This window comes from Daphnia magna, linkage group LG7 (assembly GCF_020631705.1).
Source record: "Daphnia magna isolate NIES linkage group LG7, ASM2063170v1.1, whole genome shotgun sequence".
Taxonomy (NCBI): Eukaryota; Metazoa; Arthropoda; class Branchiopoda; order Diplostraca; family Daphniidae; genus Daphnia; species Daphnia magna.
The window spans coordinates 1,188,619-1,207,447 of record NC_059188.1 but is presented as its reverse complement, the minus strand read 5'-3'; the positions used below and the strand labels follow the sequence as shown (position 1 = coordinate 1,207,447).

Genomic DNA, 18,829 nt, shown 5'->3' with positions numbered 1-18,829 from the left:
GAGAAAATCAACTAAGTCCTAGAAATCCTCTTTGCTCTTCACTTGAAAAACAGACCAGAAATGTGAGCTGATTTTCTGTACCTTTTTGTATCTTACTTGATCATATGCTTTGCTTACAGGGAGCTGATACCATTTCCACAAGGTGCATCTTGGCAGCAATTGTGCAGATTTGTTTTAAAATCAAGCAGTGGAACCTTATTAGTGAAAATATCATTAGCTTCAACTAAAGGAGTGATCTGAAAGCTTCTGCCACAAAAATGGTTCAGCAAGGCTGTCAGTATATTGATCAGACACCTACCTAGGAAATCAAGCACAAGGTAATTTACACACTCAGGACTGGAACTGCATTCTAATGTGGACATGAATATGGTCTTTGGTTGCCATTGTTCTTTGTAACACTAAACATTTCGTTTTAGAACTCCATTGAAGTTGAATGAGCCCAATTTACACACATTCTTGTATGAAGGATGGAGAAAGAGGGTGAAGTCCCTGGAGTTGCAGGTATTTGCTAAGAACTTAAGGTCTATGGCAAAGCAAGAAGATGGTAGTTTAATTGTGCTAGATTTTCATATTAGTTGTGCTATCCTCATGGTCTAAAATCAAAGAACAGGTTGAGCTCATCTTGGAACAATCAAGATTTTTTCTTGCCAACAAGGACTTCATCCACACTCAGATTATGTTGAGGAGAGCAGTGTCCAATTTTTGGGAAAGAAGGATGTGCACCAAAATCAAAATTTTGTAGGCCTACTTTTTCATTGTTCCAACATCCAGGGGAAAATGTTAACCATTTTTCTATTTACAGCTATTGATTGATGTTACCAAAACAAGCGATCATATCTTTACATTTGCAAACATTATTGAGCCATGTACAACGCATTAGTGATTTAAGCGAGGGAATCCGTCACACACAAGATGATGCAACATGCCATCCTTTACCTTGTGCTGGGTTCCTTTTCAATCTCACTCACCGACTTTCTGCAGGAGAAAGTTGTCGACGAAATTCAGAGATTCAAGTATAAACGGGAATCCTTTAATTTAGTTTTTTTTTTTATCTAATTAGTTTCGTTTTCTGTTGCGCTTTGACGGAAATTCTGTAATTGTTTGTCGTTTGCCGAGCTAGTCAACTAGAGCAAGCTTTGCCAACAGTACCAACTAGTACTTCGAACGGGAGATATCTCCACCCCAGCAACGGGCGTCTTTTCCATTGGCCTGATCAGTAAATCACATCTGTGGTAGAGAAAAACGGATAAGCAAGTTTCGGCCACCAGATGAGAAAACCGGCTCTACCGCTTTTGTGTTATTGACTGAGGAAGCCAAGGATCCACCCAATGACGATGGTGTTTAAGGCCTAAGAGCACCACCATTGAGCCAAGGCCAGCCTTGGCACCGAAATACGTCAAAGTAAAAAGTAAAAAAGACTGAGGAAACCTGTTTTCACCATGCAGCATCGATTGCATGACACTTTGAATTCAGCTTCGTCTAACGATGTTAATGTATGAGAAAAAAAACATTCACTTCCAAAAATGCTTGAAAAATGTTAAATTTTTGTATTATGTATTTTTTTTCTTTTTTACAGACTGACCAGAATAACTTAGCTATTGAGTGAACTTGGTATTGCAATGTATGAGGATGAGGCATGCTGCCATGAATTTTAAGTAATGGTAAACAGAAAAAAGATGACCTTAAACCAATATCCTAGAAAGATTGGGGTTTGGCAAAACATTACAAGTTCATTTTTTGTATAGTTAGGGAGGGATGTTTGAAGAAATCCTGATGGATTATCCAGTTAGGAATGGTTAATTGTTTTTATTCTTGCTGTTGCATGTACGTGGTAAGCAATGTGTCATACTTTTGTTCGGTTTTTTAATTTTTATTAATCTCACATTTTAAAATCAATTTATCAACCTTTAATAACTGTTGTCAAAGTTAAACAGGCCAGAACATTTCTGCTTGGTTGGATTTTTAGCAATCAGTCAATGCCTGCAGGTATTATGTGCTTGAAAGCTAATCATAGTGTCATCTTACATAAATCTATCATACAGGTCAGGCCTTTTCTAGCCCCATTATAGATTTGTTTTCACACTTTTCTTTAGGATCCAACAAGTACATATCTTTGGCAAATGTGTTTGTTTCAATTACTCAAACATAGATGGACAAAGGTTGCCTCACAATTTGGATAAAAAGGCTTGATAATCCTGGAAATCCTATTTCCATATGTAAGTTATAAGTCAGAAGCAGGCAATCAAAGTAAACCAATATGATTGGCGAGGAATATATTCGGATATTTCGGAATCTGATCGTCGCCTGTAAAAGACCCTGAAGTACTGACCGTAATGGGTTCCCATCTATTTCTTCGTTGTGTCTGGTGCGCGAATGGTATCTTGTCTTGGAAGAAGTTATCAACTATCACGAATTCCGTAGATGGCGAGCTCACTGAGATATCTACCCAGCGAGGTATTTGACTACTGACGGCCTTAGCCTTTTGTTTACGGTTTTGGTGTTCTTCACGCCGACTGTATTCACACTTCCAATCAACGACAGCCAAGGTTCATGTTTCTTCATTAATTTGTTCTAATCAATTTCATCATTAATAATAATCAAATTCAGTAGCACATCACGATGTGTTATCGCATCTTTTTGCCATGTCATGGCTCATGCGAATTCTTGTTTGATTTTCCGGGGACGAAGAAGAGAAGCGAGTAATCTGGCAACCCATTTTGAACGGTGTTAAACCAGCCTGGATTGATGAATTATTGAGGAGCATAGGTCACTTTCAGATATGGAATTTAAATTCAGCTACAGAGTGTTCGGATTGTTTGGAGAGTTAACCATTTGATAAGTTGGAATAGCTTTTTAACGTTTTGAATGTTGTGGACAACTAATTTCCGTTACCTGTTGTTTCGGTTGCATAAAAGGAAGGACAGGTATGTAAATGCTTTAATGTTGTAAATGGCTGCCTTGATTATTCTTGTGTTTTTTTGCTTCGATTTTTGCAGGATATAATGTAACACAGTCATGGCAGTTGAAAGCACAATGCTTCGATAAGTGCTTACGCCACAAACAAGGAATACATCTAAGTGCGAGGCTAAATGGATTAATATCTTGACATGGTTGTGCAATGGCAACCGCGAAAAGTCTTTTTCATCTTGTTAACGGGACTTTTTGTGCCAGCAGTCAAAAATTTGTTAGCTGGTAATTGCGTTTACTGGTAAAAGAACTATTCACATGTTAATCATGCTTGCATACCTTTTCTTTTAATGGCTATGATCTGTCGATGACTGTAGATAAGGTTACCAAAGACGAATTGTTTTCATTCCCCCCGCAAGATCCATGTGTGCAGCTGAATTTGTTATTACTTCTGACTTAAGCTTTCTATGAGATGTAATGATAGGTCAAGAAGGTGGACGTAAGGAAATTAAGCATTTGCATTTAACTTCCCTTTCGTTTCCAGTTGGCATTATTAAATACACTAGCCAACGAAAAAATAAAAATAAATAATATTACGTTACGTGTCTGCTAAGAAAATTAAGCGACTCAATGTACATTGTGATGATGTTGCCATTTAGCTGCTTCGTCGTTGTAGTGTTCTACAAGAACAATTGAAACTGTAGATCTGGGTTAATTTGATTTGTCACGCTGATTCTTCTTGATATATGATAAAACCGTAGGAGGTCATGAAGTAAGTGATTTGTAGCAAAGATGAAAGATGTTATAGAACAAGTAGGGCTCGGCCCCGGTTCTTGAAAACCCGGTTTACCCGTGGTTCGTCGCCAAAAAAAGTCGCCCATGAGCGATCCGGGTAGTTTAATTGCCAAAGTGGGTAGTCTGGGCGGATTTGATGGGCAAACCGGGTATACCCACCGCCATCTTGGAAAATGGCGGCTTGCAAAGCCCTAAGTTAAATTAAGGAAGGGTAGCAAAAAAAAATTTTTGTGGCGGGAAATTCAAAGGGCGTTCCTTGATTTCAGGGAAAAACTCGGGTAATCGGGGATAACCGGGTTTTGAACCCGGGTAATGGAAACGGTTTTCGTAATTGTGTTACCCACATGGGACCCGGGTAGGTAGTGGGCACAAAGTCTTAGGAACCGTTACCCACCAGATCCAATTTTTTTGCCGAGAAGACCTACCCATTCGCCCAAATACCTACCCATTGGACACGGGGCCGAGCCCTAAGAACAAGTGACTGACGTGTACCTCCTACTGTTTTACGAACGCACCTTCCTATTTTAAGAGAGAAATTGCGGCTGGCGGCCATGTTTATCGCGAAACAAACATGGCTTCCAGCCGCAAAAGCTTATCTTAAAACACCAAGGTTTGTTCGTAAAACAATGGGGGTACGCGTCAGTCACTTGCTCTATAATGCGAGGTGTTCATAAACGGAATGCAAGAGTTTTTATTTTTCTCTTCTCCGGGCGATTATTAGCCACTAACCATATTATCTATCTAATGATCATGTAGTTAAACAGGAGGTAATAAATTCTATTACAGAAGTATTGGATAGTTTACGTGGGAGGATTTTCCGAATCCTTCTATGTGTAAAATCGTCCATATCTGTATAAATTAAAGTATATTAAAATACCCAATCAAATTAAATATATAATTACCTTGCGAACATAGCAATTAAGATATGTTATTGGTGCTAATTGTTGCGGAGTTAAAAGGAATCTTAAGGATCGTGTACATTCTGCGTGATGTCCTGTTAATGTCGGAGTTTTTTTTTAAATTCTAATGAAACAATGTAAAATGGTTATATTGACAGTACTTGTGATAAAAATGTGTGAGAAAGTAAAATACAATAATAATTATTTGATTGAACTTGTTTGTGATTTACATATCAAAAATAATTAAACTTAAACTCAAAATGACTATAAATTTAACAGATGAAAGCTTCGATCTGCCATAATCTTGGAGTTGATACCACAGCTTTAGTATTCCATGCCGTTGCTCTACCATTGAGCCATCTTCAACATAAATTTACTTTTGTCTCCGCTAGTAAATAGAATTAACCTTAGATACGCGCAAGCATACCTATAATACTCAACAAATAATGTATTTAACAATCATCTGTGGCACAGTGGAAGAATCAGCGCTTGTCAACTCTAAGGTACTATGTTCGGTTCCCATGGAGGGAAACTATGGCATAGATTAAATACTTGGTGATTAAATGTTAACACATACAGGCGAGTGAACAATTGTAACAATCATTAACTCAATAATGCTATAAATAATTTATGTGAACTTGACAGAGACTTGAACTCCAAACCTCAACATTACAACTCTGATCCTCTACCACAGAGCTGCCATTGATACATATTAAATCAATCTTCGCCTATATATAATACAATCATAGCTTCAAGCAACAATTCGTAAATATGCTATAAATATCAAATAATTCATCATAAGCAAGTCATGGCACAACGGTAAAGTGCTTGCGTTGGAACAATGAATACTGCGGTTCAAATCCCAGACACACCGTAGTGTAACAAGAATAAAATGGAATTAATTAATCGATTCTAATGAAAATTTCGGCAAGCATTACGTATCTGAATAATAAAAGAAAAGTGGTTTAACTTCTACTGCTATTAACATCCAGGTAGATAATTAGTCTTTGATGGTTAATAGTCATTGCGGCAGTGTATAAATATCCTTCACAAACGAAAAATTGGCAAATGTTATATTCTTTTCAGGTTCTAATATTTGACCTTGAAAAACTTGTCCGAAGTTCGATTATTTGACCTTGGGATTCGGGATATGGGATATGGGATATGGGATATGGGATATGGGATATGGGATATGGGATATGGGATATGGGATATGGGATATGGGAAGATATGAGATATGGGATATGGGATATGGGATATGGGATATGGGATATGGGATATGGGATATGGGATATGGGATATGGGATATGGGATATGGGATATGGGATATGGGATATGGGATATGGGATATGGGATATGGGATATGGGATATGAGATATGGGATATGAGATATGGGATCTGGGATCCAGGATATGGAATCCAAGATATGGGATTTCAGTCTTCATTTCTCAAGGTCAAATATTCGACCTTCAATATTTTCAGGGTCAAACAAATGATCTTGAAACAACTATTTAACATAGTCGACTTTATTTTGAGTACTAATGACTTTTATCTTATTGATCATTTAACATCAAGGTGATTTTTTGCCGTGGTAGATGCACCATTGAACTTTTAGGATTCAGGTATGAATTCTGCCGCTACTTTAATTAGAATCCTGAACTAATCTTGTTACATTTTGTTCTGTCTGGGATTTGAACCACAGTATTAAACGTTCCGACGCAAGCACTTTACCGTTGTGCCATGACTTGCTTATCGATTACAATTTGATATTTATAGCATATTTACGAATTTTTGCTTGAAGCTATGCTTTGTATTGTGTATAGGCGGAGACTATTATCCAATACTGCATTGGTAGCTTTGTGGTAGAATGTATGTATTGTAACATTGAGGAAAGGAATTCAAGTCTTAATCAGTTGACATGTATTATTTAAAGCATTATTGAGAAAAATTGAGAATTATCGACTCGCCTGAATGTTTTAAGATTTCATCATTATTCAATGATATTTAGTTTATGCCATTGCCTTATCTGTCCATCTTAGGAACCGAACTTAATACCTTACAGCTGCCAAGCGCTTACTCTACCACTGTGCAATATATGGTTATTAATTATATCATTTGTGGAGTATTATACGTGTGCTTGCGCATATCTAAGATTAATTCCATTTCCTAGCGGAGACAAAAGCTGAAAGCTATGATGTTGATGATGGCTCAATGGTAGAGCATCGGTATGAAACACTAAAGGTCTTAGGGTCAATTCCAAGATGATGGGAGATCGAAGCATACGTATATCTGTAGATAAATCTATCATTTGGTAATGATTGCATATATCTGGAGACAATCTATCATTTTATAGGCATTGTGAGTGTAAGTTTAACCGAATAACTTTTATTTTATTTCCTATCTAACATATTTTTCTCACATCAAGTGCTGTCAATAAAACCACGTTACCAATGGAATAATAATTAAAAAAAACGCCATAAACATGAGATCATGCAGAAAGTACAAGATCCTTTAGATCCTTTAAATGCCGCAACAATCACCCCCAGTAACATTTCCTAACTAATACTAATACTACTACTAACTATCTAATACTTCTCTAATGGCATTTTCCTACTTCCTGTTTTACTATACATAACCACCATTAGGTAGATTATAAGGTAAGAGGATAATAAAAGTTTGGAATAGAGAAAAAAACAAAATCTAACATCCGTTTATGAACACCTCGTATTATAACATCTTTGCTACTAATCACTTACTTCATAACCTCCTACGGTCTTATCATTTATCAAGAAGAATCAGCGTGACAACCAAATTAACCCAGATCTACAGTTTCAATTTTTCTTGTAGAACACTACAACGACGTACGCTATGCAGCATTATTAATTTATTTTTCCTTTTCCGTTGGCAAGTGTATTTCACAATGCCAGCAGGAAAGAAAAAGGACGTTTGATGCATATGTTTCATTTCCTTACGTCCACCTTCTTGACCTATCATTACATCTCATAGAAAGCTTAAGTCAGAAGTAATAACAAATTCAGCTGCACACATGGATCTTGCGGGGGGAATGAAAACAATTCGTCTTTGGTAACCTTATCTACAGTCATCGACAGATCATAGCCATTAAAAGAAAAGGTATGCAAGCATGATTAACATGTGAATAGTTCTTTTACCAGTAAACGCAATTACCAGCTAACAAATTTTTGACTGCTGGCACAAAAAGTCCCGTTAACAAGATGAAAAAGACTTTTCGCGGTTGCCATTGCACAACCATGTCAAGATATTAATCCATTTAGCCTCGCACTTAGATGTATTCCTTGTTTGTGGCGTAAGCACTTATCGAAGCATTGTGCTTTCAACTGCCATGACTGTGTTACATTATATCCTGCAAAAATCGAAGCAAAAAAACACAAGAATAATCAAGGCAGCCATTTACAACATTAAAGCATTTACATACCTGTCCTTCCTTTTATGCAACCGAAACAACAGGTAACGGAAATTAGTTGTCCACAACATTCAAAACGTTAAAAAGCTATTCCAACTTATCAAATGGTTAACTCTCCAAACAATCCGAACACTCTGTAGCTGAATTTAAATTCCATATCTGAAAGTGACCTATGCTCCTCAATAATTCATCAATCCAGGCTGGTTTAACACCGTTCAAAATGGGTTGCCAGATTACTCGCTTCTCTTCTTCGTCCCCGGAAAATCAAACAAGAATTCGCATGAGCCATGACATGGCAAAAAGATGCGATAACACATCGTGATGTGCTACTGAATTTGATTATTATTAATGATGAAATTGATTAGAACAAATTAATGAAGAAACATGAACCTTGGCTGTCGTTGATTGGAAGTGTGAATACAGTCGGCGTGAAGAACACCAAAACCGTAAACAAAAGGCTAAGGCCGTCAGTAGTCAAATACCTCGCTGGGTAGATATCTCAGTGAGCTCGCCATCTACGGAATTCGTGATAGTTGATAACTTCTTCCAAGACAAGATACCATTCGCGCACCAGACACAACGAAGAAATAGATGGGAACCCATTACGGTCAGTACTTCAGGGTCTTTTACAGGCGACGATCAGATTCCGAAATATCCGAATATATTCCTCGCCAATCATATTGGTTTACTTTGATTGCCTGCTTCTGACTTATAACTTACATATGGAAATAGGATTTCCAGGATTATCAAGCCTTTTTATCCAAATTGTGAGGCAACCTTTGTCCATCTATGTTTGAGTAATTGAAACAAACACATTTGCCAAAGATATGTACTTGTTGGATCCTAAAGAAAAGTGTGAAAACAAATCTATAATGGGGCTAGAAAAGGCCTGACCTGTATGATAGATTTATGTAAGATGACACTATGATTAGCTTTCAAGCACATAATACCTGCAGGCATTGACTGATTGCTAAAAATCCAACCAAGCAGAAATGTTCTGGCCTGTTTAACTTTGACAACAGTTATTAAAGGTTGATAAATTGATTTTAAAATGTGAGATTAATAAAAATTAAAAAACCGAACAAAAGTATGACACATTGCTTACCACGTACATGCAACAGCAAGAATAAAAACAATTAACCATTCCTAACTGGATAATCCATCAGGATTTCTTCAAACATCCCTCCCTAACTATACAAAAAATGAACTTGTAATGTTTTGCCAAACCCCAATCTTTCTAGGATATTGGTTTAAGGTCATCTTTTTTCTGTTTACCATTACTTAAAATTCATGGCAGCATGCCTCATCCTCATACATTGCAATACCAAGTTCACTCAATAGCTAAGTTATTCTGGTCAGTCTGTAAAAAAGAAAAAAATACATAATACAAAAATTTAACATTTTTCAAGCATTTTTGGAAGTGAATGTTTTTTTTTCTCATACATTAACATCGTTAGACGAAGCTGAATTCAAAGTGTCATGCAATCGATGCTGCATGGTGAAAACAGGTTTCCTCAGTCTTTTTTACTTTTTACTTTGACGTATTTCGGTGCCAAGGCTGGCCTTGGCTCAATGGTGGTGCTCTTAGGCCTTAAACACCATCGTCATTGGGTGGATCCTTGGCTTCCTCAGTCAATAACACAAAAGCGGTAGAGCCGGTTTTCTCATCTGGTGGCCGAAACTTGCTTATCCGTTTTTCTCTACCACAGATGTGATTTACTGATCAGGCCAATGGAAAAGACGCCCGTTGCTGGGGTGGAGATATCTCCCGTTCGAAGTACTAGTTGGTACTGTTGGCAAAGCTTGCTCTAGTTGACTAGCTCGGCAAACGACAAACAATTACAGAATTTCCGTCAAAGCGCAACAGAAAACGAAACTAATTAGATAAAAAAAAAAAACTAAATTAAAGGATTCCCGTTTATACTTGAATCTCTGAATTTCGTCGACAACTTTCTCCTGCAGAAAGTCGGTGAGTGAGATTGAAAAGGAACCCAGCACAAGGTAAAGGATGGCATGTTGCATCATCTTGTGTGTGACGGATTCCCTCGCTTAAATCACTAATGCGTTGTACATGGCTCAATAATGTTTGCAAATGTAAAGATATGATCGCTTGTTTTGGTAACATCAATCAATAGCTGTAAATAGAAAAATGGTTAACATTTTCCCCTGGATGTTGGAACAATGAAAAAGTAGGCCTACAAAATTTTGATTTTGGTGCACATCCTTCTTTCCCAAAAATTGGACACTGCTCTCCTCAACATAATCTGAGTGTGGATGAAGTCCTTGTTGGCAAGAAAAAATCTTGATTGTTCCAAGATGAGCTCAACCTGTTCTTTGATTTTAGACCATGAGGATAGCACAACTAATATGAAAATCTAGCACAATTAAACTACCATCTTCTTGCTTTGCCATAGACCTTAAGTTCTTAGCAAATACCTGCAACTCCAGGGACTTCACCCTCTTTCTCCATCCTTCATACAAGAATGTGTGTAAATTGGGCTCATTCAACTTCAATGGAGTTCTAAAACGAAATGTTTAGTGTTACAAAGAACAATGGCAACCAAAGACCATATTCATGTCCACATTAGAATGCAGTTCCAGTCCTGAGTGTGTAAATTACCTTGTGCTTGATTTCCTAGGTAGGTGTCTGATCAATATACTGACAGCCTTGCTGAACCATTTTTGTGGCAGAAGCTTTCAGATCACTCCTTTAGTTGAAGCTAATGATATTTTCACTAATAAGGTTCCACTGCTTGATTTTAAAACAAATCTGCACAATTGCTGCCAAGATGCACCTTGTGGAAATGGTATCAGCTCCCTGTAAGCAAAGCATATGATCAAGTAAGATACAAAAAGGTACAGAAAATCAGCTCACATTTCTGGTCTGTTTTTCAAGTGAAGAGCAAAGAGGATTTCTAGGACTTAGTTGATTTTCTCTTCTGTGGTCAAGGCTTTACAAATTTGTATCTCATCGTCGCATGTTGAACTGTAGTCCATTTCTATTTTAAGGATACAGCCCTCGTCAGTTGTGTCTGATTCTACCATGTCTTTGTGTTTGCTTCAACTCTTCACAACTCCAAAATTATCGCAGCTGAATTGGATGTCAAAAAAGCTTTGTTAACATGAAATTGTCAGATATATACCGCTAATCCTATTTACCTTAACAACTTTTTGTCTGTCACAGACAAGAGTGAGGACTGAGGAGACGAGGAGACATATATGGGACACAGCGTTGCAAAGTATCCAATTGGCTATGAAAACTGCACGAGCAGGGTTCGGTCCGTCGGTCGTCGGCCCCGCTTCGATCGGGGTTGTTCATTATTGTTTATGGGACGGTTCGGACGTGTTACGGGCTCTTACCAATCCCCCATCAAGTTATTATCGAGTAGAAGAATAGAGGTACGTAACCCGACGAATTGTTTACAATATTCTTATATTGTTCAAGACCATAGTCCAAATTCAATAAGAAAACAGTAGACATAGATAGCATAAATTTATTTGTTGTTACTATTTGTTTTGAAAGTTTTTTTGAAAATGAGTGTTCGTAGACCTGCACCAACCAAATACTAAGTTTGATACCGATGCAAGCAAGGCTGCATTACCTAAAAACAAGCATCCCTACTTCTTAAATTCATAAAGGATAACCCAAACAGGGAAAGAACCGTGGGGTGAAGGTGCAGTGAATTTATGTGCTCAGTGTAAGGTGACACCATAAGCATTAGTGCTTGAAGACCATACGGTGGGAACAAAGGAATTCGAGACCCATTTGTAAAACACACAAATCACAATATGAAATAAAGTAAACGAATGCCGATTTGACAATACTCAACCGTACCATCTTTTTTTCCCGTCGTTCTAATGGGCGTGAATTTCGGGGATGGACGGCGAACCTCGTTGATCCAACGACGATCCTAGACGCCCAGTGGTCCTCTTCAATGATGGTCGGGCTCTTCTAGATACATAAAAAAAGAAAACATGGTTAGATAATGAAATTTTAAAAACATATACTTGGCGAATCCGTGGCGACGATCTCGTTGCTCCAGCGCCAATCCTCGATGTTCAGCGTCCTCTTCAGTGGTGGTGAGCCCCTTCTGGTTAGATAAGACAACAGGCATGATTAAACTAATAATTTTTAAAAACCTTAAATTCTATACCTTCAAATACCGGGCGATGACCTAATTGCTGCGGCAGCGATCCTCGATGTCAAACTTCCTCTTCGGTGGTGGTAGGGCCCTCCTAGATACACGAAAAAAAAAAATAATAATAATAATAAAACTAAAAATAATAACATAATTAGATTTTAAAAACACATACCTGACAAACCCTGGCCGAAAATCTCGTTGCTCCGGCGGTGATCCTCGATGTACATCGTCCTTTTCGGTGATGTTAGGGCTCCCCTAGATACATAAAAAAACAAAAAAACAAAACAAAACATAATTAAACAATTAATTTTTAAAACATATAACTTAAAATCCTGGGCGATGACCTCGTTGCTCCGGCGTGATCCTCGATGTCTATCGTCCTCTTCGGTGGTGGTAGGGCTCTCCTAGATATACAACAACAACAAAATAGTTAGGCAAGGAATTTTTATAAACATATACTTTACCCCAGGCGACGATCTAGTGGCTCCGGCGGCGATCCTCGATGTCCAGTGTCCTCTTCGGCCCAAAAAGATTGCCTTCCTGATTGCACAAAAACGAGAAAGAAACAAAAAAAGATGGCTTTTGAATTATGATGAAACTACAAGGTTCAGCTTAACTTTAACATACACCAGGTACACAAATCACAATCACATTACAATAAAAAAATTCCTGAAAAAAACAGTTTTATTAACAATGGATCGTTAGTTAGTAATTCTGAATTTGTTACGATTGACGGGGCATTTGAAAATTGTGCGATGAGGTCGAAACATAGAATTCATTGCATAAACAGTTTACGAGCGACGATTACGGGTAAAGAATGCATTAAACAGGGAAGAGAAATGGTCGAGCTTGAGTTGTGCAAAAGTAAGGATTGAGGTGGATTACGCTTATACGCCTTACTTAAAGTAGCCTTAGACTTAGCTTAAACTTAGACTTACTTATCCTTAATTTAATGTACGTTTTAAATTCTATCTAGACTTATCTTACTACCCAATAGAATACGGTTGGCAACTAAACAAAATTAGTGCAGAGGCAAAACCCAGTGCTGATGCAGTGCTCTTTTAAGTGCGGGATTGATGTATCCACAAATTGCGAACTATATCCATCTTGGGATCGAAAACTAAGTCCATGTGCGAAAGTTGGAGGAATCACTAGACCCGGATTAAAAGCGACAAAACTACGGTAGTGCATGCCGTGCAGGTGAATGAGCTACTGAGGTGGAAAATGCAAAACGAGGGTTTGTTTCTTCATTATTGAATTGCCCAAGGTTATTTTAGGTCATTGCAAGAGATTGGGTCAAACGAGGGGAAATGACCATATCCTCGAGCGCACGTGGAAATACAAAATTTTACCTTCAGAATTAGGTTCCTCTACCCCTGACTTCAATTCCTGGAAAGCCAGGGTGTGGAACGTGTCTCTGCGTGTATATAAGGCGATATCAGATTCTTCAATTCAGTTACGCATGGATCTTCCCCTGCAACTGTAATGCTGACTCAGCATTTTCAGGTAAGTCGGTGTTCGCTTTGGTTGTTTTTTATGTGTTTAGTTGCAGTAACTACAATTACAGCTCTGATTTGTAAGACTGTTGTTCGAAACCTATGCAAACAAAAGCGTGTAATAAATTTTGTCATTCTGTGTTAACACAAGTATTTCATACACTAGACTTACGTAGAAGTGTGGCAAGAGTCTTGTCAGTCTCATTCTTTGGGTGTTTAGTTGAAGGAACGTATGATCAACAATTACCACGCAGGCTCCGTTAAACTCCGGGAGAACAATTGTTGTTATACGCTTAATTATCAAGACGTTTCCGATAATAACGTATTGTTATCTCTTTTTGTCTACAGTTGTCTTCAATCATGAATTTCTGGACCGGATTTTGTGCGACTCTTGCACGTTCTTGGTTATTTCTTTCTAATTTGATGTTAAATGATTGCACTGATTACATACCTTTTTTAATGTGAAACCACTGAGTAGTGCTGAGGGTTTTAGTCGCCCTATCTGCTGTATCTTCCTGCTTCGCAGACTACGGTACATTCCGCAAGGGCGCATCTGAGCCTATGGCAATTAGGTGGTGACAATCGATTGGGACTGGCAAATTATCAGTTCACCAATAAAAATATGTGTGTGCCATGGTAGTGCGCATTTCTTCCTATCTAACATTAACTAGTTCTGTAGTCGTTTCAATTTATGTTTAATTCTTTATGGTACTTTGTGTCCATACTTAGAGACGTGATTGGTCTATCCGTTTGTATTAGGACCTGATCCGCCCCGCATGAGGAAACCCTTTTAATATGGGTATGCCACCGATCAGGCCGAACTCTTCCTGCAGCATCTTGAGTCGTACTTATTTTCACGGGGAACGTCAGTGTGTTTGGAAGCTATGCTAAAACAATTCTGGTTTAGAGAAGGAATATACAATAAGGAATACTACCTTGCATTATCCAAATTTACCTTTAAGTTTGTTCATATTCGCGAAAAAAAAGCAGAAGATGGTTCAAAGCGCATCGTCTCAAGCGTCAGGACTTCAATGTACCAGAAGCCAGACTAAAACTAATCTAGATCACAGACGGCGATCCAGACGGGAGCCAGGAAGCCGTCAGCGTGACATTTGAAAATTGGGTTATCTGCTATAATTATCAAATGTTAATATACTGAATGAAAGGAAAAATTAATTAATTCAGTTATTACTGTTAATGGAGATCGTTGAGATGAATGTATACAAGGGCCAATTTGTAAGCCGGAAAGAAAATTCTTCTGGTTCACTTCATGCTGAAGTAGTCGTGTTCATGCCACCACCCGTTCCATGTATTTGCTGAATTGCTAGTTCCTGTAAATTCCTGCTATTAACTCTTTCATTTTTTTCTTGTTTTCCGAATAAATGGATTGGCAGTTTACACGACAATATTGGGTTAAGTGTTAATTCTTAATTCTTAACTCGCATTTCGTTTACGCACAACTCGATTGAATTTTTTGTTATCTAACGTTACATCTAAACACGTTGTTTAGACGGAAAGTGAAACGGAGACGGGAAAAAATCTTTATAAAATGCTTTCAACAATGCAATCGTAATAATAAACTATCACTTTTAACTCGAACTGCTTATCACATCTATCGCCATGTTGCCCACCAAAATTCGAAGACAAGTACGGTAAGCACAGGCTCACTCTTGGCGATGTATTGATTAGATCCGCACTAGAATACGAAAAAGGCACAGCACGGTAGTGAAATCCATTATCGATTTCTTCACATCGCATAATAAACTAAAGGAATGGCAAGAAAACTGTTCCGGGTTAGGAAGAAAAACTGACCATTTGACGTTCTTATTCGCCTGCGTACGAGTGATTGTCAATCCAATAACGGGCCAGCCGCTGTTGACTCGCATAAGTTCCTGCACGTGTACCGATGCACATCTTCTTCTGCTTGTCCGTCAATTTGGAACCATCGCAGGCAATCGGGTGGAAGACGTGGACGAGTGCGGGATCAGGTGCCCGGAAAACAGCCAAATCCGCGTGGGCTACGGTTCGATCGTAAAGATCGACATCCTCTTGGCCCCATCCATGAATGGACGTGTTCATGCCACCCACCCTCTCCAGGTCACTGCGATAGACGCTAACGATACCAAAGCCGTAGAAACGCCAGTACCCCCGGTCGTCGTCGATCTCGAAGACGTCAACAGCGATTTCAGAGTCAACAGAATAGGTCAGCGGGGCTCTGAAAGACGGATCAAACTGACTGAAAACAATGGGGAAGTACACTTGGCGGCCACGGATCGTATGCGATCTGATGTGGTGCAACGTTTTCTCTGTGAAAACCATATCCACGTCAATAAAGGCCAACAGACAATCATCTTCGAGTTGACAGCTCGATTTGCCCGTTTCCAAGGCAGCTGCACGAGCGAACGCTTCTTGTCGCTCAATCAGTTCCACTTGAAGCTTGCGACCACGAATTCGCCTTTGAAAAGCCAGTACGATGCTCTTGATCTCATCAGATGGATCCTCGTTTTCCATTGTAGGGTACAGGACAATGACCAGTCGAACATTTTCGTCAGGTTCTACGCAGACGCGTTGAAAATTGTTCATAAAACGCTGAAAAATAGCCAATCGGCCGGAGAGTGGTAGAACAAAATGTATCCTATTGGAAGACTCGTGAGCGACTAGAGGGCTCCTACGCAATTGCAAAGGTCCAAACGCCTGTTGAAGGTACGCATGCCGCCGGACGGGAAATATCATTTTTCGCCCTCGGTACTTCTTGTACACCAAGAGCAAGTCCAGTATGTAGTCAAAGGCGAGTCGCGGGTTGACTCGGTAATATCCGTAGAGTAGCTCTTTGAAGTCAATGACACGACCTCTTTCTTTCGAGATGGCATTGATCCCTTCCATGACTTCTCGTATCACATCCTCCACGCCCTCGTTTAACGGAGCGTCGATGAATCGAAAATTGAATAATATCCTTCGAATCGATGATGAAATCTGATAACTTCATGTTCTTTATCAAGTAAAGTTCATAAATGATTTAGATTTCATTGCTGATTTTTCATATGTAAACAATTTCATTTATATATTAACATGTGAATAATCTAGGAATATCTGTGCTTACCTTACTTGACAGAGCAATTAAGTATTTATCTCATTTGTAGGTATACGATGTTTTCGCTCCTCAATCTCGATATCCTTTCATGTCCGGTTTTTGCCAAGCGGATGTTTTCCTAAAAACCTAGCTCAATTTTTTGAAAGCTTGAGATAATATTGGACCACTACTCAATACTAACAAAGACCTACCTCAATTTTACTCTTAGAAGTCAAAAGTCACTGAACCCGGAAGGTGGAGGCAAACGATACTTAATTTCAAACTGGATCGTTGACCTGAGATCGACTATCCCCAAGGTATAGGCCACCTTTTATTTTGTCCGTTTTTTTTTATTAGTTCCTGACCTATCCTTTTAGCATTTTGATCCGCAATCACTCTAGGGTCAAAATGAGGCTGGCGAAGAGATCACTGACCGCTTCGTACGTTTCAGTCCAACCTAGTATATAAAGCTATCGAACTTTACTAAATTCACATTCAGCCTGAGACACCCAAAGTCTGCGGATCACCACAGTTTAGAAAAATGTACGCATACAACTTACCAAGTATCGTGGCCTGCATCTTTGGTGTCCTCTTGTTCAACGGTACGTTCTTCAGTTTTAATTTTTTCAGAAATCCATTTTCTAATTTAAAAATTATGTTATTAGGACAAGTTAGTCAGCAGTTTGCTGTAGATGTAATACCTCAGCAAGGATCAGGTGTAGTCCACGCAGACTCACATTCAGCCGTAGGAGAGAAGGCAGTGACACCAACAGGTAAAATGAAAAAGCTTTGTGTTTATCCGACGTAACAACGCACGTTTCATGAGTTTCCACTTGATTCTTTCTTGTAGCCTGTGAAGGTAGTATCGGAAATAACAAATGCATCAAAATTAAAGATAAATGCACATGCTACGTAAATCAGCAGGTAATGTTATCAGTTAATCAACTGAATCGCGCTGATTTTAAAATAACGTGTTTGCATCAATTTAGTTACCTTGGCGGAAAGCTTTCGAATTCTGCAAAACCAATCGCAAGGATCTAATCAGCATTGAAACAGCAAAAGAGCAAGCAGACATTGAAAGTTTCTTAATGCCTTTTATCCTAGAAGGTTAGATATTTTGTTAACTTTCTCGCTGGAATTTTATGTTGTCATGTTTTACGTAGACCAAGTCGCTCAGAAAACCGGAGGTGTCTGGACGTCAGGGACACAAGTTCCAGCATTAGATACTTACTACTGGGCATCTAAACAGACAGTCTTCTCTTTCGCCAACTGGGTCTATGGTGAGCCCAACAGTGATGGAACCCCTCAGTGTGTTCGCATCACGCTTACACCAGAAGGTACCTGGGCCACCGCGTCATGCAAAGAAGCACACCTACCATTCATTTGCCAAGATTAAATGCAGAAAATTTCTCTTATTCATCAATTGATATAGTTTCAACATTGTTAACTTAAAATTTCTCGTCGTCACAAACGAATACACGCTTATTTCGTAATTTACGAAAATTTCTACTCATATAATGGCACCTACGAAAGGAACACAAACAGGTTATAGCCATCCATTGACGCAACGAAAATGAATTTTGCATGGAAAGAGAGAAAGTATTACCTGACGAAACATATGGCAGCTGTGCAACGGCCAGAAGAGATTTGGATACGTTGCATTTGGCCCGAATAACAAATTGCTTCCTGGGCCATTGTTACTCCTCGAGAGTTTCCAACTCTGTGCCCTTCCGCTCGTTGGACATGGCGGATAAAACGATCGCAGTGTCAGCACACGCACAGAGTAATCTGATTTGGGTTGAGCGGCCAACTGTCTGGAAAGAAGCATTGCAATCGAAATGGTCGGCTTTTCTAGGAACAGTATTGTATACTACAGACTAGACGGGAAATTAATACATTAGTGTTACCCGTTCTAGTTTCGGTGAACTGAAAGTTTCGTTTTGCTTCCATCTCACCAATTCCTTCATTCACGAAGAAAATGAATTTTAGATTGAATTCCAGTGCGTATCGGTCGTTAGCTATGAAAGGTATGGTTAGTAATTGTTCGAGTACAAGCATGGGAAAATAAAATAACAAGA

General features: G+C 38.8%; 2 protein-coding genes across 8 annotated transcripts; one reads left to right on the top strand and one right to left on the bottom strand.

Moving 5' to 3' along the window:
- Positions 1-15,344: 15,344 nt before the first annotated feature.
- Positions 15,345-18,121, bottom strand: LOC116926762 (chondroitin sulfate synthase 1). 7 transcript variants are annotated; one of them, XM_045176070.1, is made up of 7 exons: positions 17,983-18,121; positions 17,745-17,851; positions 17,453-17,602; positions 17,312-17,392; positions 16,964-17,208; positions 16,782-16,898; positions 15,345-16,670 (listed from the first exon to the last, which is right to left on the bottom strand). In XM_045176070.1, the coding sequence occupies exon 7, from the start codon at positions 16,562-16,564 to the stop codon at positions 15,506-15,508; it is 1,059 nt and encodes a 352-aa protein (XP_045032005.1). In that variant the 5' UTR covers positions 16,565-16,670; positions 16,782-16,898; positions 16,964-17,208; positions 17,312-17,392; positions 17,453-17,602; positions 17,745-17,851; positions 17,983-18,121; the 3' UTR covers positions 15,345-15,505. The 7 variants fall into 7 exon arrangements, with proteins under 7 accessions (XP_045032005.1, XP_045032004.1, XP_032789588.2 ...); XM_045176069.1 differs by having other exon boundaries at positions 17,911-18,046; XM_032933697.2 differs by lacking the exon at positions 17,983-18,121 and having other exon boundaries at positions 16,964-17,221; positions 17,745-17,917.
- Positions 17,196-18,147, top strand: LOC116926806 (C-type lectin 37Da-like). Its single transcript, XM_045176073.1, has 5 exons — positions 17,196-17,353; positions 17,417-17,524; positions 17,602-17,675; positions 17,741-17,858; positions 17,915-18,147. Exons 1-5 carry the CDS (start codon positions 17,293-17,295, stop codon positions 18,145-18,147), a joined length of 594 nt encoding a protein of 197 aa, XP_045032008.1. The 5' UTR covers positions 17,196-17,292.
- The last annotated feature ends 682 nt before the right edge of the window (positions 18,148-18,829 follow it).